The 21219-nt window shown below is 34.4% G+C and overlaps 3 protein-coding genes across 10 annotated transcripts; 2 read left to right on the top strand and 1 right to left on the bottom strand.

Moving 5' to 3' along the window:
• The first annotated feature begins 97 nt into the window (after nt 1-97).
• On the top strand, nt 98-6848 carry LOC107886162 (uncharacterized). Of its 3 annotated transcripts, XR_001680653.2 has the most exons (5): nt 119-344; nt 1874-2048; nt 6153-6278; nt 6367-6425; nt 6547-6848. XR_001680653.2 is itself a non-coding variant. In XM_016810011.1 (4 exons), the coding sequence occupies exons 2-4, from the start codon at nt 1886-1888 to the stop codon at nt 6423-6425; spliced, it is 348 nt and encodes a 115-aa protein (XP_016665500.1). In that variant the 5' UTR covers nt 130-344; nt 1874-1885; the 3' UTR covers nt 6426-6533. The 3 variants fall into 3 exon arrangements, 1 of the variants encoding a protein (XP_016665500.1); XR_001680654.2 differs by lacking the exon at nt 1874-2048 and having other exon boundaries at nt 98-344; XM_016810011.1 differs by lacking the exon at nt 6547-6848 and having other exon boundaries at nt 130-344; nt 6367-6533.
• Nucleotides 6849-7845: 997 nt separating this feature from the next.
• Nucleotides 7846-10818, top strand: LOC107886160 (probable glucan 1,3-alpha-glucosidase). 6 transcript variants are annotated; one of them, XM_016810007.2, is made up of 7 exons: nt 7865-8224; nt 8327-8374; nt 9027-9105; nt 9290-9384; nt 9487-9564; nt 9838-10108; nt 10441-10818. In XM_016810007.2, exons 6-7 carry the CDS (start codon nt 9838-9840, stop codon nt 10737-10739), a joined length of 570 nt encoding a protein of 189 aa, XP_016665496.1. In that variant the 5' UTR covers nt 7865-8224; nt 8327-8374; nt 9027-9105; nt 9290-9384; nt 9487-9564; the 3' UTR covers nt 10740-10818. The 6 variants fall into 6 exon arrangements, with proteins under 6 accessions (XP_016665495.1, XP_040965072.1, XP_016665496.1 ...); XM_016810004.2 differs by having other exon boundaries at nt 9045-9105; XM_016810006.2 differs by lacking the exon at nt 9487-9564 and having other exon boundaries at nt 7846-8224; nt 9045-9105.
• A 2606-nt stretch (nt 10819-13424) lies between these two features.
• On the bottom strand, nt 13425-20269 carry LOC107886159 (MA3 DOMAIN-CONTAINING TRANSLATION REGULATORY FACTOR 1). The gene is made up of 5 exons (XM_016810003.2): nt 19893-20269; nt 18424-18639; nt 17479-17740; nt 15734-15828; nt 13425-15601 (listed from the first exon to the last, which is right to left on the bottom strand). Exons 3-5 carry the CDS (start codon nt 17714-17716, stop codon nt 13787-13789), a joined length of 2148 nt encoding a protein of 715 aa, XP_016665492.1. The 5' UTR covers nt 17717-17740; nt 18424-18639; nt 19893-20269; the 3' UTR covers nt 13425-13786.
• Between the last annotated feature and the right edge of the window lie 950 nt (nt 20270-21219).

Here is a 21219-nt window from a genome sequence, read left to right on the forward strand (position 1 = left end):
TAAAAAATAGGCCGGGCCTCGAGTATGATTTTTTTGGCCCGGGCCCTGCCCGGCCTGATTTTACTATTAAATTATTTTTATTTTTATTTTTTTTAATTTTTTAAGTAACTTTACTCTTTGATATTTTTGTTTAGTTGCTGTTGCTGCTCCTCTTATTTCCATTTCCATTTCCAAAACTCAAATCCCTAGCTCACCACCACTTCCACCGTCCAGTTGTCCGTCGGCCGATCCACCTCCTAGCCTCAAGCTCAGCTCAGCAGCTTCTTCATTTTTGCTTCTTCATTTGCAGTCTCGGTAGCCGATCCAGTTATCTTTCAGCTTCTTCATTTGCTGTCTTCTTCAAGGTAAGCTTCTTTTTCTTCTTCTTCACTGCTGCCGTGTTTCTTACTGTAATTTTCTTGATGAAAATACTGAAGGAAAATAGATAAAATGAAATAAATAATGAACAGAAAATGGGACTTATCTAATCTGGAAAAGTTGATTTCCACTACAAAATGTTGCAGTAAAGTAAGAACAGAATAATGGTAACTAAAAGCAAAAATATATATACACATGCTATTCAAGTCACTGGACACACACAAAGGTAGGCAAACATGGGATTTAGTTCCTTAAGCAGACTAATCTACTTATTAACTTATTAAGCTATTGCTTTGCTTGATATTGCATTTGTTCCTTAAGTAGACTAATCTACTTTTAGCACATAAAGTGCGCCTTAGTGCCCTTGATATTTCTACAATTTTTTGAACCCCAAGAGACCATTAAGTAATATTACGTTCAAAGCAAGAAAAACTATATCTCTGTAGCTTTAGCACATTCTCCACTTCTTTCATCTCTCACATTTTAATCTTATACTTATTTCTTAATTTATCATTTTCATTTTATTTTGTTTAAAAAATTATTCTTAAACTTAAATGGTAGCTTTTTAATTCAAAAATAATCTGGTCTTTTCTATAAATTAATAACAAAGTAAATAAATAAAAATTGATATAATTCAAAGTCTAATTGGAAGACAACTATTGCACTGGGTCCAGACCATAGGCTCATATTCAATATTAGAAGTCTCCAATTCTAATCCACCTACAAAAATTAGACACAAATCAAACAGATACATAGCTTTGTCACTATAATTAAAATCAGTACGAAGACCATATGCTCAATAAAACCTTCATTGAAAGGCCTAAAAGCCATCCTAACATAAATACCAAAGAACATATAGGCTAAACCAAATGCCTATGATAAAAACACCATAGGACGTTCATATGGTTTTCATGATCCTTAAAACTCATATCATAACTAAAGGTTACAGGAAATAATTGAATAGCTCAACGGAACTTTTTTCACTCCAAAATGCTTCAAACTTATTGAATCTAAGCAAAATTTTTAGATAACTCATTCTTTGTTCTTTGACCATGAATTTTGATTTCTCGTTATTAAACTATCGAAAACAAGTTCAATAACAACAATTTTTTTTCACTTAAACTACATTAAAGCTGAAAGAGACGAAAACCTTATAACAAATTTAGTCAAAAACCAAGGAAAATTCAAAATATTATATCTAATTAAGAATATTTATATTTTTCAGAGAATATAAAATATTCGTGTTTCATACTATAATAATTTTGATTTAGTTGATTTTATGCTCTCTTTTTTTGTGTTTTATAATTTCTTGATCTGTTTTTTGGTTGAACTGAACTAATTGGTTGGGGTTTCAATGACTGTTTAATTATTACCAAACTATAGTTGATTTTGTTAGGCTTGTGGTAGATATTTAAATAAGATGAAACCATTTTGTCTCAATTATAAATTGTATCATAATTATTAGATATTTTTTAGTATGGAAATTAATAATCTTTTGGTTTATTTGGATTTCGAGACTTGAGTTTTTATGACTATGGCTAGTTCGAACAATCTTATACATATGGATGATGGCTTTAATGAGTATGAAAGTGCTGCCAAACGTCAAAAGTCTACCACTTCAAAGGTGTGGGATGAAATGACAAAGCTTGAATGCGAGAACAAAAATGAATTGAAGGCACAATGTAATCATTGTAAGACTATCTTCTCTGCTAAATCTTCTAGTGGAACCTCTCATTTAAGACGTCATCTAAATATCTGTTTGAAAAAAGTTAATAAGGACATCAGTCAATACACCATAGCCATTCAACCATCGTTAGGAGGTGTTCCATTCATAAAAAACTACAAGTTTGATGCTGATGAGTGTCGTAAAGCTATTTCTACTTTTCTTGTATGTGGTAAACATTCATTTAGGGCAGTTGAAGAACCGAGATTTAGATACATGATGAGTATTACTAGTCCTAATTTTAAGAACATAAGTAGATATACAGCTGCTAGGGATGTCCTAATGTATTATGCAAAAGAGAGAGATCATGTTAAAGAAGTGTTAGGATCGTCCCGATTAAGCAACGAACAAGTAAAAATAGTAGAAGAAATTGAGAAGATGAACACACAAATTTAACGTGGAAAAACCCCTCAAAAGAGGATAAAAAACCACGGGCAAAGATAATTTTACTATAATGGCAAAAGAATGAAGAGTACAAAAGATGGAGATAAAAACTAAACCCCGAAAACCCGAAAAACAAAGAACCCTCAAACGTAAACACAAAATTCTCTGAATGTGTTATGAGTTCTAATCTAATGGGTGTCTCTTAATTCTAAGATTGTAAAGGAGCTTATTTATAGGCTAAATTAGTAAGTCAAATAAACTATACTAATAAATGCTAAATATATTATACTAATAAATACTAAATCTTCTAGAAAGAAAATATATTTTTGTTTAACTTGACTTGCAAGCAATCTCTTAGAATTTGGGTCACACAATTCTAACAATCTCCACCTTGACACGAATTCTTTCAATGCCATCTTTGCCAAAACCCGCCACGGGCCTATCTTGAACTATGCAGGGAATTAACTGAGTCGAATCTATGCTTAGAAGCTGGAAGACTTCTAGCCTTCGACTTGTGCACTGCCAAATCAAAACTAACCCGGGTCTGATTTTTACGAATACAGTGCCCTAACTTTTCAAAACCTGCATCCGAAAGAGAACCTCTTTTCAACGAAACGGTCATACCTTTTTCCCTCCTATGACCAAGTTGCCTCCGCTTCAAATGAGTTGACTTTGACTCCGTAACGGACGAGGGACGTCCGATTTCACCGGTCACTGTAGAACCTTCCAGAATATAAAGACTGCCGGTTCTTTTACCTTTTAACAAAACGAGAGCTCCACGAGATACTTTAATGTCGCTCGACTCGATGTTGATTCTGCATCCTTTCAAGTCTAAAATACTCAAGGAGATGAGATTCTTTCGTAAATCAGGTACATACCTGACATTTGAGAGTGTCCTAATCGTCCCATCGTGTATCCTAATTTTAACAGTACCAATACCGATTATTTTACTAGATGAATCGTTTCCCATGTGCACAACTCCACCTTCAACTGAACTGTATGTGGAGAACCATTCTCTATTAGGACACATGTGGAAAGAACATCCTGAATCTAGGATCCATTCAGACGTAAGCTTGGAGTTATCGCTCGTTGACACTAACAAGAAATCATCACCGCCTTCATCGACCAAATTAGCACCAGCTACATCTTCCTCGTTACTCTCAGCAGCTCTTTTATTTCGCAGTTTATAACAATCTGCTTTGACGTGACCTAACTTTTTGCAATAGCGACACCTTTTGTCTCGTTTCTTTGATGCTACCAAAACGGAAGCTTGTCTATCTGCTTTGCTATTCAAATCAAACTCATTGTCGAGTTTGTCTCTACTCAACAAATGACCCTTCACATCTTTGAACGAGAGTTTGTCTCTGCCATAAATCAGGGTCTCCCTGAAAGACTTGTATGAAGAGGGTAAAGAGCACAATAATAGCATAGCTTGATCTTCATCGTCAATATGAACCTCAACGTTCTTTAAATCATTTAAAAGAGTAATGAATTGACTGATGTGATCTTTAAGAAGCTCACCTTCGTTCATGCGAAACGTAAATAGACTTTGTTTCAACACTAAACGGTTAGCCAGAGACTTAGTCGCATAAAGAGTTTCTAACCTTTTCCACAAGGTGAATGAGGTCTTCTCCATCAATACCTCCTGCAATACTGTATTCGCGAGGCACAACTGGATTGCAGACAAGGCCTTTTCATCAAGCTCTTCCCATTCTGTTTGATTTAGATTCTCAGGCTTTTTCCCTGTAACAACCTTTTTCAAGCCATTTTGAACTAGAATTGCCATCATTTGAACTTGCCACAGATTGAAATTTGTCTCACCATCGAACTTCTCAATTTCAAACCTTGTTGCTGCCATCTCTGACCGGGCTGATCTATGAAAGTTAAACTAGCTCTGATACCACTTGTTAGGATCGTCCCGATTAAGCAATGAACAAGTAAAAATAGTAAAAGAAATTGAGAAGATGAACACACAAATTTAACGTGGAAAACCCCCTCAAAAGAGGATAAAAAACCACGGGCAAAGATAATTTTACTATAATGGCAAAAGAATGAAGAGTACAAAAGATGGAGATAAAAACTAAACCCCGAAAACCCGAAAAACAAAGAACCCTCAAACGTAAACACAAAATTCTCTGAATGTGTTATGAGTTCTAATCTAATGGGTGTCTCTTAATTCTAAAATTGTAAAGGAGCCTATTTATAGGCTAAATTAGTAAGTCAAATAAACTATACTAATAAATGCTAAATATATTATACTAATAAATACTAAATCTTCTAGAAAGAAAATATATTTTTGTTTAACTTGACTTGCAAGCAATCTCTTAGAATTTGGGTCACACAATTCTAACAAGAAGAGTTGGCTAAAGCACCTGGTTTAATTTGTCTAACCTCTGATAATTGGAACTCGGAGCATACTAATGATGAATATATTTGCATTACTGCTCATTGGGTTGACGAAAATTGGAAGCTAAAAAAGAGAATCATAAGGTTTAGAGCTTTATTTTCTCCGTATGATTGTTTGAACATAGCGAATGAACTTGTTTTATGTTTATCTCAATGGGGTATAGACAAGAAAATTTTTAGCTTCACTTTGGATAATGCTTCTTATAATGATGTTATGGTTTCTTGTCTTAAAAATCGTTTTCGTGAAAACCGAGCTATTTTGTGTGATGGTGCTTTTTTTCAAGTTAGATGTTGTGCACATATATTGAATCTTATAGTTAAAACTGGTTTGGAACTTGCTGATGATGTTGTTGGTAAGATTTGAAATGGAATTAAGTACATAAAAAAGTTGGGAACTCGTAGGAAAATATTTTATGATGTGGCCGACAAAAGTTTTCATTTGAATGTGACCAAAAATTTGCGTCAAGATGTCTGTGTGAGATGGAATTCTACTTATTTGATGCTTGAATCTTCTCTTTACTATAAAGATGTGCTAGATTATTGGGGCCAACGGGATAAAGATTATCAAATATTTGCACTTTCTAACGAAGAGTGGAGAAATGTTGCTATCCTTTGCAAATTTTTGAAAGTCTTTTATGATGTGACTTGTGTTTTTTCTGGTTCTAATTATCTAACAACTAATCTTTATTTTAGAGGGGTTTGGAAGGTTCACAAGGTCCTACTTGATACAGTTAAAGGTCCTTATTCGTTTTTAACTCTAATGGTTAAGCAAATGCAAGAGAAATTTAATAAATATTGGGCTGAGTATTCGTTGATATTGTCATGTGCTGCAATTTTAGATCCTCGTTACAAGTTGAATTATGTGCAGTATTATTTTACTACAATCTATAGTATTCATGCTTCAGATTTTGTTGAAATCATTCTTAGCCATCTTAGACTCTTGTTTGACGAGTATGTTAAGAAATCCAAATCCACGTCTTCCTCTTTGGCTGAGAGTTCTAATGTTTCGAATAAAAATCATGTTGATTCTAGTTTGGATGAACACAATGTTAATAGTGTTGATTTTGGGGGAGATTTTGATGAGAGTGATGATTATAAACGGTATTTAAATGAATCTAGCACTAGAAGTGAAAAGTCACAGTTGGAGATTTATTTGGAAGAACCGAGCTTGAGTTGAATAGTCAAATAGATGTTTTGGATTATTGGTGTAAAAGTTTAGTTCGATATAATGAGCTTTCATTATTGGCTCGTGATCTTTTGGCTATTCCAATATCAACTGTAGCTTCCGAATCGGCTTTTAGCATGGGTAAGAAAGTTATCACACCTTTGAGGAGTTCACTTAAGCCAAAAACGGTTCAAGCCGTTGTTTGCTTGGATGATTGGATGCGAGCTAAGGGATTTTCAACAGGTAATTATTATTCTCGTTTTATTGTTGTAATTTTATAAATTTTTTTATCAATTTGATTATCTAATTATTTATTCTTATTTCATGTTAGAAATTGGTTCCAAAAATGATGAGGACGCTGAGGACGATGTTTCTTCGATTGCTTTTTAGGTTACCTTCCTTTGTAATTGTTGACAATTTAATTTAGCTTACAATTTATATTTTGTTATAAAATTAAATATGTTGATTGGTTAATGTAGAGATATTTTGGTTGGTTGATTATATTTTGTAGGTTTTTGGTGTTGTTGGTGATGTTGTTTTTTGTGCTGTTTTGTTGCTGTTTGGTGCTGTTTTGGTGCTGTTTTGCTGCTGTTTTAGTGCTGGTTTGTTGCTGCTTTTTGTCATGTTTTATTGTTCTTTTGCGGCTATTTATTATGTTATTTGTTATCGTTTTTAATATTATTTTGATATTGTAAAACTTTTGTTTTGTTATTAATTTGGTTATTATTTTAGTTCTAATTTGTTTCAATTTTAATATAACTACTTTTTATTATATTTTCAATTTATGTGTTATTTTAAGAATTGTTTGTGTCTTATTTTTTATTTGTTTTTTTTTTAATATTTGTTTTTATGTTTTTAAATGTATTTGATTTATTGTATTTTAAAAGTTTTTATTTAATAAAAAAATCCAAAAAAATATGACTGGGCCGGGCCAGGCTCGGGCCTACCATTTTTTTCTGGGCCGGGCTTGGACAATATTCTAGGCCCATATTTTGGGCCGGGCCGGGCCCGGGCCTGGAAAATAGGCCTAAAATTTTCTGTGGGCCGGGCCGGGTTCATGCACACCTCTAATCCCACGCTTGTCAAAATTTTTCCATCGAAATAAACTCATACGAAAAACTGATTCTCCATATTCAATACTAGACCTGTTAAAAAAATTTCAAAATTCTCAAAATAGTTTCGAATAGCAAAAAAGTTACATAAAATTTTTAATGCAAAATTTTTCATTCAGAAGCTAACAAAATTAATAATCTAACCAAATAACTTTTAAATAATAAAATTTTTAACAAAATTCTATATTCTATTTAAAAATAAATAAACTAAAATACTTTATCCTTCTTCTTTTTTTTCCTTTCTTTCATTTTTCTCCCTCTCTTCTTACTTCTATTCTGTTAAATTTTGTGTCTATTGCTCTGCTAAATTTTCTCTATGTTGCTCATCTGATTTTCAGGAGAATATATAAGGGAAAAATAAAGCTTGTGGGCCCCACTAGTTGCTCCTGTCAGATAGGCTCAACTAGTTGAGGCTGTCATGTAGGCGCAACCTGTATGTATATTATTCTCGAACATATACATAGGTTTTATACTGATCCGAAAAAAAATTTTAAACAAAAAAAATTTAATATTAAAAAAAATGAGTTGGGCCTGTCAGGTAGGCGCGATCCAAAAAAGTATACCATTTTCGTAATTAATCTAGCTGATAATCCATTTTTATATATATATACATATTAATACATTGGGGTAAAAAACCCTAATGGGTCGACCATGTAATTTTTAGCACTTATCTCTAGTATGTGGCTTCCCACAATAATCACAGTGCAGATTATCTTTATCAAGGTTTTCATCTTTCTTTAGCTCTTGAGAGCCACTAGGAATTTTTTCGAGAACTTGAACCCAAATTTAATGATACTTAAAGCATGTTTGATTGAGAGGCTTAAGAATAGATTCCAGCCAAATTCCGCAGGTCCACCACCAAACATTAATTTAGTTGGCTGTAATATTATTAATGCCCGAATCTATTCAAGGTATATTACGAAAAAGGGCTAAATAGTGATTCCCTTCTCTTACCATTGAATAGCTACTCATTCCCGTGCAAAGTAAAAAAAAAATTCCCTTTTTCAATTTTTGCCCTTACCTCTCCCTATAGAATGAAGAAGCACTAGAACGATCATCTTCTCCCTCGGTTCACTGGTAATTTGTTTTTTCTTCTCATCTTTATGTTTCCCTTTTTCCTTTTGATTGCAGAAAAGACCTAGGTCAATCTATTCTTTGTTTTTTCTTTTTTTTCTTCAGTCAAAAAAACTTGCAAAATTTGTCATCGGCCAACAAAAGGCAAAGAAGGTAAACCCTTCCTTCTACTTCCGATGCCTGTTTTTAATTGAATTCATTGACTTTTCTGGTTAAGTATGTTCTGAATTTTGAACAAATAAATCTTAACTTTGCTTCAACGCAAGAGAGATTACACAATGAATGCGGGTAAGGAAGCCTTTTTGTCTTAGAAAGGTTTTTCAAGGCTTCCTTCTCTGTATTTGTTAGAATGGAAGGGAGGACAATGGAGGGAAGGAAAGAAAGGGGATTTTTGTTTTTAGCTACACATGTTTTGTACAAGATATGGATAATTGAATGAAAGAAAAAGTTAATCTTAAAATCCTGAATAAAATAACTATTCTTTTGTTGAATGTTTGATTCGCATCCACTTTCCTCATATTGCCGGAAAGATTGATTTCCCAAGGAGATGGAAGCAGTACATCCAAACACTTTTGATTTCTACACTAACAATGAAAAAGATAGCACCTTTTTCTTTCCCCTCCTGCCATCCCCCTCCTTCTAAGTTGAAATCCTTTATGCACTAATTTATTAAACTTTTATGGCCTGTAATTGTTATTATAACATTTTTTATGAGAACTTTTAGAATTTTTGGAAAAAAAATGCCCTAGCATTGTTCAAATTTTCAACAGCAGTTTTCATTCATAGTTTCATTGTTTTGTTGAAGTTCTACTTATCTTAACAGGTGTTAGCTGTGGCAGTTTACAACCACTATAAAGGATATACCATTCCTTCAAGAAAAACGAGTTAGTGCTTTCTGGTCTTTTTTTTTAATCAGTTCAGTAACCAATGAGTCCTCAATTAGTGGTTTATATAATTTCTTTCAGTTTCATGTCTGATTTATGTTAACTTAATTATGAATGCTTTATAACAGATTGCTTGTCTATTTGGTTTACCTTCCTAGACTGAATACTTGCATCTCATTGCCAGGGCATCTGAATTGGGTGACAATGATAAACATGTTGCCAATGATTTTGTTGAGCTGGAAAAGAGCAATGTACTGTTAATAGGTCCCACTAGTTCAGGTACAGTCTTATATGCTGAATAACTTCTTGCTGCTTCTATTGATTATTCTCTTGTTTTTTTTTTGTTTTGTTTAAATTTTTAAACCTTAATTATGAGGACAGGAAAAACATTACTTGTAGACACTAGCACGCATTGTGAATGTACCATTTGTCATTGCTGATGCAACAAGTTTAACACAGGCAAGTTGACCCCTAGATAAAGGCACTAGCTCAAATTGTGATTTATGCATTTCACTTGCAAAACTGCATTTCCATGAAGATGGAGGTGAAGTTATTTCTGAGTATTGTTTATCTACGGTGGCTGCACTGCGAAAACCATGGAAATTCGATAGTATTTTTTTTGCAAAAAAGCAATCATACCTTGTTCTTATATGTGGATGTGTATGTGAACTTGTAAAAATTGCATATTAGCAGGCAAAATAGCACAAATGACTAAACTTTTGTTGTGGTTAGATGACAATGCCCAGAGATGCTTTACATCTTGGTGGAGTGGAACATCGGGAGTTATATAATGCCTATGGATATTACTTCCACATGGCAACAGCTGAAGGCCTTCTAAAGCATAGGGATGGTAAGGTCGGACCTTTTGTCTGGTCCAGAGCATTCTTTGCTGGAAGTCAAAGGTATGGAGCAGTTTGGACTAGTGATAATTCGGCGGATTGGGATCAGCTCAGGGTTTCAGTCCCAATGGTTTTGACGCTTGGTTCTGGAATGACATTCTCTGGTATGCATGCCATTTAAATGAAAAAAGTTAAAAACTTTTGCACCTTCTCCCTGTTGATGTTAGATAAACTTTCACAGGGGCTGATGTTGGTGGATTTTTTGGCAATCCTAAGCCTGAGTTATTAGTGCGTTGGTATCAACTTGGTGCTTATTAGCCTGAGTTATTGAATGAATATAGCATTTAGGTTTCTTTTAGTAGATGCAAAATGTAGATGCAAATTTGTTGTTGCTAAATACTTTGATGGGTGCTTCTTTCTCCAACTTAAGGATTCACCTTCTGTTTAATGTGTTTCTTCTCATTGCTTTACTTTATTCAATGTCTATTGGTGTTAGTAAATTGGTCAACTCATGAGAATGTTGTTGCTGCACTTTCTTCTGAATTTCCTTGCCAAGAAGCTGAAGACTGCAATCATCAAGACAATAAAAAGGGCTTAGAATGTCTTCTTCAGGCATGGTTTCTTGCTCAACTTGATGCTATAGCTTCAAATGCAGAGACGGAAGTTAACACGTTGATTTTGGGGAGTGAAAGTCTACTTCACTTTCAGGTGACCATATATGATTTTGGAACTTATAGACTTGTCTCATCTAATGGTTTTTCAGAGAAGAGAAATAAGACAGGATTTGTCAATTAAAATTTCATACATATTGACCATCTCAGAGGAAACACTCTAAAGTGGACAAGTCAATGCATATGAACTTTCATTTTGTTAATTTTTTGTGTTCGTAATATTTAGATGGTATAATGACATGATAGAATGTCATTACAATGTTATAATTTTTTAATGTTGTAAAATTTTATAACATATGGATTATGACATATAAACTAATGAAATCATGTAACTTTTTGCTAATATATGAATATTATGTTTGGATGTGAAATATAATTCTCAAGTTATATATTACTTTTAATATTTTATTTTTTATTCTAGAATAATTAAATTATTTGTTTTACTAATGATATTTTAGCACACTAAATATGTATTACATTTTAAAAATAATAAAATAGATTATTTTTACAGTATCATATATTATGATCTTTTTAATTCATATAATAATTATATTAAGAATTTTATTAAATTATGTTTTATTTTATTAAATTATATTTAATAAAAATTATGTTAAAATATAATTAAATTATTTATTATTTTTATTAAATTATTTTTAATAATAATTTTATTAAAATTTAATAACAATAACAATAATTATCTATCTAAAAAAAATTTTAATAAGAGTATTTTGATCATTTTAATTTTTTTCCTTATGCTATTACAACATCATTTTATTCAATCAAACACAAGAATACTATTACAGTTTTATTCTATTCTATTCAACCAAATAATTAAATTACTGATTACAATTCTATTTCATTACAATTCTATTTCATTACAGTCTTATTGTATTATAGTGAACCAGACTCTATTACAGTGAACTAGACGTACCCTATTTAACCTGGCCAAAAAGTTGTAAACCCTCTTTTTTCTACAAGCTTCTAAAACTTTACTACTGCATCTCCAGTACAGTTGGCTTGGAAATCTTGGTAATAGCTCCTGCCATAAACTGTTCAATCCAGAAAAATACCGAGAAATTGACATCTCACCTTGCTTAGTGTTGTAAACTTTATTGCTGATTTGAAAATTTTGAGCATCATTCCCAACTTGTGAGTAGGTGAGAGTAGTTGCATGCCATATTTCTTTTGCAGAGTTAAGTAATACGTATGTTCTGAAAATTTGGGGGTTGCATAGAGTTGATAAGCCAAGACATAACAAGAGAGTTATGAGACGAATCATTCACATCGGGTTTTTCCGAATCACCAATAATATACCCCTACAATCCTCTAGCTTTGGTAAACAATAAGCACGATCGTGACCATGCGAGATAATTGTGCCCATGAAGTTTTACTGGACTGACTTGTAACGAGGGGTTATCATAAATAACTTTTTTGCGTCGGTTATTTTTTTTCTCTTCAAAAAAAAAGAAACCACTAGAGCCAATAACAGCAAAGGATACCGAAGAAACACCAACAAAACCAACAGTGGTGGCCGGAGAATCAAATTCAATGGAGGTGGGCTGCATACGCCGGCACGTGGGCAAGGATGCTGAAGGCATGGGTGGCGTGAGGGCCACACGCAGGGAGTTTGGGCACTGGGTTTTGAGGCTTCGCCAGAGATTGGATTGTGACTTAATTGAAAGGGGCGGTGAAAAAAAAATAGCCAGAAAAAAGAGGTACAAAATTGGATTTTCTAGGGTTTGGAAACTTCAGAAAAAAATTAGGCTCTTAAATCTGATTTCTCAACTTCAGAAAAAAATTAGGCGGTACCGGCGGTATGATTTTGCAAATTCCACACTGGGAAGCCTCTTTTTCGATCTTGAAAATGTAAGCAATTGGATCTTGAAACTCATACAGAGTAGGCCTGTACTCTGGTGCTAAAGGCAGAGATTTCAGCCATGAAAACACTTCATGACTAGGCTCAGGTGAAAGACTGGAAGCAGCAACCATAAAAAGAACAATAAATTTTGTTGGGTAATCATTGAGAATTCATTTTATGAAGGGGGAAAAAACCCATAGAAAATAAAGTACATAGATTCTTCTAAGCTTCCATTTGCTTTGTTGCTATGTTCTGACAAGTGGGCTTTTTTGCTCTGTTTTCTTGAACAAATGGTGAAATATTATTGAAGGCAGAGAAAGGGGCAGACGGCCATGGCTGGGCTAGCAAAGCTATGGGAGAACCAATGGGAAGAATGAAAGCCTTGATAGTCAGTGAATATTGTAATGACCCACCATGTGACCACTAGCGTGGATTTTCTCCTGGTTTTGGAGTGAACCTATGAAAATCACTTTCACTTTCTTATCATTACAAGCTCACATCACCATATTATTAAAATAAAATAAACTAAAAAATTCCTCCCCAACCCGAATAGTGGAGTGATAAATGTTACTCAAATCAAATCCGAAATTGTATAGTAATAGGAATAGCAGTTGGAAGAAATTTTCAGAGGCCTCCTCGGAGTACGATGCCTAATGGTTTTGGTTCAACAGGGGCTTTCCCTTTGCTTCCCTTACTGAATTGGAATAAGCTCATTTGTTTATTCGCTTTCATAAGTGGTACTGACAACCTCATTAGATGAGAAGGTAGTGAACTGGCATACACCTGAACCTATGTTTATCCAGATGCCCCTAGCATGCATATCTGGATTTAATGCGAATAATAAACGAATTTTAAAGTAAATCCAAAATCAGATAATACAAAAATTACAAAATATCTGACCTCTCATCAAACTACAACATAACTATGTAAAAATAAAAAATCAAACTGGAATTGCTACAACAAAAGAGCATAAATATTTGAGCCTTTGGAAGTAAACAGCGTCATTCTAACCATCATATATTGCAAGTACCAGCAGGCAATACCTAATATGCCGCTGGTTGTGACATGAGCTTGAAGCTATTTCAATATAGAAGAAAATATAACCAACTTTACACAATGGCAAGCTTAGCTTGGACTGGGATCATAAGAATCTCCATCAGATGACACCATTAAAAACAAGACAACATCAGGAATCCGAACATCCCACATCTAATCCTATCAATCTGATCTGCCATGGATGACTGCTAAGAACACAGGTACTGGAACGTCAACATCATACATGAGAAACTAGAGACATGAATATGTTTTCCTTTTCAAGAGGCTGCTGCAGTGGGCAGAGCTTCTGTTGCAGATGAACCAAAGGATGGCAGAAGCCAACCCTTCTTCTGGGCATACTCCGTATAGAAACTGAACTTATCCTTTGCATTTGGAAAGTCGAGAGCTAGGTCGTCGAGTCCATCTTTGACCCTGGTGAAGCCTTTGGTCATCTGGTTGATAGTGATTAGACCTTCGTTGAAACACACCTGCAGCAGGTCTAGCATCCTATCGTTTTTCTTCTCCATGGCCATCACCAGCGCTTTCTTCACAACCTCATGGTTGAAGAATGGCATTCCGAGGTCACGGATACATTGACAAGCTTCAGCCACAACACCCCCACTTTCGTACTCCTCCAGAAGCTTCATTATCTTGTCCTTTGCATCCTCCACAGCCCAGCCAGTTCCACCTCCCCAGCACCTGAGGAGCCTCTCACCAGCATGGCGTGCAGTTATAAGTGATCGAGCCATTCGCACAGTCTCACTTCCACTGCAATTCGGTGGCAACTTGCTGGTTATCTCTTCAAGATTCAAAGGAACTATCACATCATCAATGACAGCTCTAGCCAAGAAAAGGGCAAGCTCATTGGAGGCATCCAGAATATCCAAAGCAGTATCTTCTGCAGATTCCAGAAGCATGACAAAGCCATTCACGATATCTTCAGTAGAAAAGATCTCGATATGAAGAGCAGAGAGCAAAACAGATGCCATTTCTTTCTCCCTGTTCTTCCTGTCCATGGCAAGAGTGATAAGTTTCTTTAGGAAAACTGGATTATATTCAGGCAACCCTAGATCTTCAAGACTTCGAATGAGTTCAGGAATATCATCCGATAGAAAATACTCGTGAATTATAGTTACAATCTCCTTCTTGTACTGGTTTAACTTTTTGTCTTCATTTTGAGCCTCTCCATCAGTACATGAGGATTTCATGAATGATGCGTCAAGCCACCCTTGCAAAATAGCTTTGGGGACAATCAATTGAAACAAGGTTTTTGCAGATGGAATGTCTAGGGCAAGATCATCGAGACTCTCTGCTAACCGAGCAAACCCTTTCACCATTTGACTCGAACTTATCAACCCTTCCTCAGCTGCTTCCTTCAAGAGTTTCAGCATAAGTGGTTCAGCTGTTTGAATTTCCATAGCAAGAACCAAAGCCCTCTTAACAACCTCATGATGAAAGAATGAAACGCCTAACTCCCTAATACACCTACAGGCCTCAAATGTATCACCACTCTCCACATACTCCCTCAAAAGATCAGCAATCTTTTTCTTCATTTCCTCAACTGTAACATGGGTGCTACCTCCCCACCTCCTCTCCAAGAGTTCAGCATGGTGGGGAGCTGAGAGATAGCTCTTCTCGGCAGTTTGGAGAACCTGATATCCCTTGGAAGATTCAGGAAGTGTTTTCTTTGCCCTTGTGATGAAAGCTGGAGGCAGTATCTCATCAACCACAGCACGAGATACAAACAGAGTGAGGATATCAACTGCATCTAGTATATCCACAGCAAGGTCATCAGCAGACTCAAGAAGCATCACAAAACCATCCCGAATCTGGGGTGGGCTGATGACATCAGCATAGAGTGAAGAAAGCAGAACTGATGCCATTTCCTTCTCTTTATCATGCCTGTCCATGGCCATGGAGACAAGCCTTTTAATAAAATAAGGATGATATTCACTTGAGCCAAGATCTTTGAGGTCTGATGCAGCCACTTCCACATCACTAGTGCTAAAATATTCTTCTATAATCGAAACAACAGCTTTTTTATACTCATCTAGTGGATCAGAAATAGTTGACCCAACAAGTTGATATGGTTCCTAGCAAAAGCAAGGGAAAAGAAATTAAGCATGAATAAATTTATTATAAGCCAAGTATGCCATAAGCATAAGTGGCATTCAGAAACCCTATAAACAAGAATGGTTTTCCAGGAAAAAAAAGGTTGCAAGTACCTCTCCACTGTCATAGTTAGGATCATTTCGATCTATATGTGATTCCCCGTCAGTATCAAGAAGTTTTCCCCATGTACCCTTACCACCAGCACCATCTGTTTACAATTAATAAATAAGAAAATAACTAATTAGCAAGAAAAAGGCAGATAACAGCTCTGTAATGCCCTCCATATTTAAAGACAAGCTTTTTGACAAAAAAGGATGCAAACAAGCATAGCATCATCAGCTAATTTAAAGCCCAAAACCAGAAGCAGTAAAAATAAATGATAATATGATCGCTTTTATTTTTTAATTATTCATTGAATAGGTTTACGTACAACCTATTGCCACAGATTAATAACAAGAGATCAGAAAATAGGTCCAGCCAATTCAACTGGTTCTGCCAGGAATCAGCAGGTCTGATGGTTTAACATCCTATATATACCGAGAAATTTGTTGAGCTGGAAAAAACCAGAAAGAATCAGCAAGGAACTGAAAATCAGAATCCAAAAAACCAGCAAGAACCCAAGAAATATATCAGGCTTCATCTTCATCTTCTCTTCAGTTTCTTGTGCTGTCTAAAGGCCATACTATCACAAATCACAAAATTTCAAATTTAAAAAATTTCCAATCTAGGGGGAAAGTGAAACCAAATAAAAAATATAACTATATGTTATCACATAAAAAAAAGGAGAAAAAAGGAGATAACTCTTAGATAAGGTAGTCAGAGTGAAGAGCAAAGACTGAGCAGGGCAGATGCCATGGCTTCTTACAATGGCAATCTTGGACATGTTTCATTGGCCTGATGCACCAGCAGAGGCAATGGAAGAGGAAGAAAATAAAATTTGATTTCTCAGATGGCAACAGAGATGAAGGGACAAATTTTGGAAATATAAGAAGTGGGTCATATCATGTCAAAAGCCCTTCTCTTCAGCCTCAAAACAGATGTAAATGGGTTACAATTGTATATTTTAAAATATAAAATTATTTTTAATTAAAACCGAACATATATTCATATAGTTGAACCGGAGGCAGGATCGGTTCAATCTTCGGTTCTTTAACATTATTAATAACATTATACATATACTCCAATCTGATGAACCAGGAACTAGAGAATGACCGGCTTAATCCCTGGTCCAGTTCTTTTCACATTCTTAATAACATTATACATGTACCCTGTGACTTACAAAGCAAGTACTTCAGAAACATGACTGCGGCAATTATGTTATTACAATCAATTAAATAATGCATAAAGAATTAGAATATAATGCTGTTGACCAATCTAAAACAAAAGACCAACTATAAAAGATCTCAAACCCAAAATCAATCGACCTACCACTGATCTTATATCAGTTAGAAGTTAACAGGGTTATAGTTTACAGCAAGCATTTCAGTATTATGATCCCATCATCTTATCTAAATGAAAAATAGATTATAAGTACATTAAAATTAAGAACCTGACAATTTGATTGTGCTAAGCCTCAGAAAATTACAAAGCAAAAGAAATCAGTAGAGCAAGGAGGTGATATTGGTTAAAGATAATATAATTATAATAGTAATATATGATCGAATAAAAATCGCTTTCCTTTTTAAGAACCTTTGATGTCTGGCTGACCATTTTTATTCACAGGTGGCCCAAGATGAGCAAGCCAGTTATAAAGCAAATAGAATTTGCAAGGCTAGCAAGTTACAAACCAAATATCCAAAGAGGTGAGAAGAAGAAAAATTGCATTGATTTGAACAATTCATAGAATAACAAGGCTCACCCTTCTTTACACGAATGGATTTCCCTGAGTGAGACCGACGGACATGTCTCACTGCAATACCACCAGTTGGCGCCTTGCCACCAACAGGAACCTTTAATTGTTGATCAGAAAGTAAAGAAGTCGGGGACTTTGGGGATGAGGACAATCTTGGGGATGGTAAAGCAGTCTCCACATTCTGACTTGCTATTTTAAGCATTTCCCTTTGTTCATCTGTAAGAAATCCCTCCCCTGACGCCATTTACTCTTCACCAATTCTAGATCCCTTGTAATAAGAAAAACTAAAAAGTTAACAGTAAAAAAGAAAGAAATCACTTTATCTTAAGCTACGCTGTTTTTTCACCAAAAAAAGAACTACACTGTTTTAGCCAGAACAACATTCGATTCCAAGAAACAAATAATGAAAGAAAGATCGATGAACAGTGAAAGGGTATTAAAAGCAACAAAGAAATAACAGTTAAATTCAATTAAATTTCATAGACTATAAATAAGGAAAAAAACAGAGTGTTCAATTACAACCATAACTGATACATTCATTAAGCACTCCGTTTTCCTCTCTCTTGGTTAGGCTGATTTATGGCATTGAAGCATTTGAAAGCTCACTAGCAAAACTATAAGCTATTATCTTCCTTCAAAGCATAAAGACCTAATGTCATGTTAAATTTTGATTGCTTATGAATTACCGTATCAGCATTCTAGATATACATATATTGAACCAAGAGTTTTATAATATAAAACTGGGGTCTTTTATCCAGGACTTTATCAAACTATAAAACCGGGGTTCAGCGTGTTCATTCAAACCCATTACGGACACGACGCGAGCCAACAGAAACAAAAAGAGTTGAAAAGGCTCAACACATCATAAACTCGATTGAAAAAAAATAGAGCTGAAACATCAAAAGCAATAAGAAAAAAAGAGAGAGAAAGAGAAGAGTTGAACAACATTACCTACGATTCAAGAGGGGGGCTAAGAAAACCAAGATTCAAGAGCCCTTTCCTTTGTTGATTATAGAAAGGGAAGTTCTGGTTCCGGTGAGTATTGAGTAAAAAGGGACGACCGGTGATCTGGTTCTGGTTTGGAGAAGAAGGCCGCTGGTGTAGTGGTGAGGACTCAGGAATCTGAGCTGAGGTGCTGCCGCTTCCGCCGCTGCTGGTGGTGAAAGACTGATATAAAAGAGGGGGAAATAGGGAGAATCAAAAACTTGGAAATAGAGAAAATGTTAGGGATTTAGCCATTTAGGGTTGCTGATCTTTTAGATTTTTCAATCCTTTAAAACGGTGTGTATTGACCACTGGGTAAAATTTTACATATTTTAAACTTTTGGATAAACTACGACTAAGTTCACTAACTTTTATTAAAATTACATTACAATCACTTAATTTCAAAAAATTATAAAATAATCACCAAAGTAAATTAAATCAACCTAGAGACATCATTAGAGACATCATTTCACATGAATTCTTCATTGAATATCGCGCCACTAATCCTAGTGATACTAACTTTGTTAGAAAAATACATAAAAACTAAATTATATAATAAATAATTTATTTCTTATTCACCCTCATCCCTTATTTCACTCTTCTAAAATATTTCTAAAAATCTACGGGTATAATTACTTTTATTTTTCCTGTATTTCCTTTTTTATTCTAATTATATGTACAAATTAATTAATTATATATTAGTTTTGCCCAACTCAATCAAAAAGATTACATGAAATAAAATTTATAAGGAAAAAAAAGTGAGATAATTCCATCAAATATCCCAAAATTATGACATTTATTTTAAATTCATCCCTAAATTTCAAAATGTTATAATTATATCCTAAATTATCAATGTTATATTAATTAAGTCTTTCCATTATTGAAATTGTTAATTTAACCATTAAATGGCATGTAAAATTTTATATGACCTAATTTAAAATCAAAATTTTAAATAAAAGTAGAATGTTGCTGCATAACTTTTAAAATTAAAAATTAAAAATAAAGTAAAACTAAAAAAAGAAAGAGTGAGCAATAATTTTTGCAAAAGCTTTGAAAACATCAAAATCAATATTTTTACAATATTCATTTTTCTTTAAATTATGTCACATAAAATCTAACTCTCATTTAATAGTTAAATTAACAATTTTAATAACAAAAAGACTTTAATATAACATCGTTAGTTTAAAGATGTAATTAAAATATTTTAAAGTTTAAAATAAAAGTAATAATTTAAGATATTTAGTTGAATTAACTCAATAAAAGTATTTGAAGCTTTTAAATTTTAACAATTGGCTACGATTATAAATAATCATTCTATTAAAAAATCACTTCATTATTTTATAAATTCCAACTTAATTATATAATTGTTTTTATAAAGGTATAATTTTTCATTCGTATATGAAGCAAAAATCACACTAGGGGAAAATGAGTGAAACCTTGTCTGTGGCAGAGTTTGTGGTCAGGGCCAGTCCCGCGTCTTCAAATTTTGGTATTGGTCGTGCTACTAAAAAGGGGAGAAGTTAGCCAGATTTACCACCGGATTCAGATGGCCCAACAGTTGACAGAAATGGTAGGAAAATACCAGAGCCCATTGTGTCCAAAAAGGCTCCCAATCTGCTATTGCTTCATCTGCGAATGAGAGGATTTTGAACTGCATGAAGGAGATGTGATGACGAAACTGGTGGATGGGATCTCGTCGATCACTTTCTTAAAAAGAGTCCATAAGTTCATCGAGAGGAAAATGGCACATACTATAGTTGTTAAACTTTTAGGGTAATGGATTGCTTTCAACGCCTTGTTAAACAAAGTCACAACTCTATGGAATTGTAATCATTATTTTCAACTTATGGATTTGGAGAATGACTTTTTACCTAATGTGATTCAATGATGAAGAGGATGACAACAAAGTGCTAACTAGTGGTCCATGGGTGATTCTTGGATAATATCTAATTGTTCACCTATGGTCATTGACCTTCTCGACGATTCAGACTGAAGTGGACACTCAAGTTGTTTGAGTCTAATTTCCTGGCATATCGGAAGGCTATTATTTTGAATTTCTTCTGAATGCAATTGGCCAAATAATTGGACCGGTCTTGAAGATTGACGAAACACCGATAATGCCAAGAAGGGTCGTTTCGCTCGATTGCCTATCTGTTTAGATCTCTGGAAGCTATATATACCAAAGATTAATGGGAAAGTGCAAAGGATTGAGTATGAATCATTACCCAATGTTTGTTTTGGGTGTGGACTTTATGGGCATAGCAATGATTCATGTCCCAATTTGTAGAATGCACAACCACTGGATAAGTGATCTCGTAATTCGTTACCATCGAAAGCCTATGAAATTCAATGGAAGGTTGAAGAGGAAAACTATGGGCCGTGAATATTGGTTAAACATCAGCAGCGATGAAGAGGACAAAGCACAGGTAATGAGGGAAATAATAATCAAGGCAATAATGGTGGCGATTCCAATTTCAATGTCCTTATCAATAATCAATGAGGGAATGATTTGAGGGATAATACTCAGATTGGAAAGAAATCAAGGACCGATCATTTCCAGGAGAGAAATACGGAGAAAAAGAATGAGAATCTTGCCAAGAATTCCAACTTTGGTACTTATGCAAAAAAGAACGGTGTTAAGAATAAAAGGAAAGTCATTTTAGTCTCTAGTGGGCTTAGACCAAATATAAATGCTTTAAAGCTTATAAATGGTTCTACTGGGCCATCATCTATGTATGGGCAACAACCTTCTGACGATGGTTC

This window comes from Gossypium hirsutum, chromosome A03 (genome assembly GCF_007990345.1).
Source record: "Gossypium hirsutum isolate 1008001.06 chromosome A03, Gossypium_hirsutum_v2.1, whole genome shotgun sequence".
Lineage (NCBI taxonomy): Eukaryota > Viridiplantae > Streptophyta > Magnoliopsida > Malvales > Malvaceae > Gossypium > Gossypium hirsutum.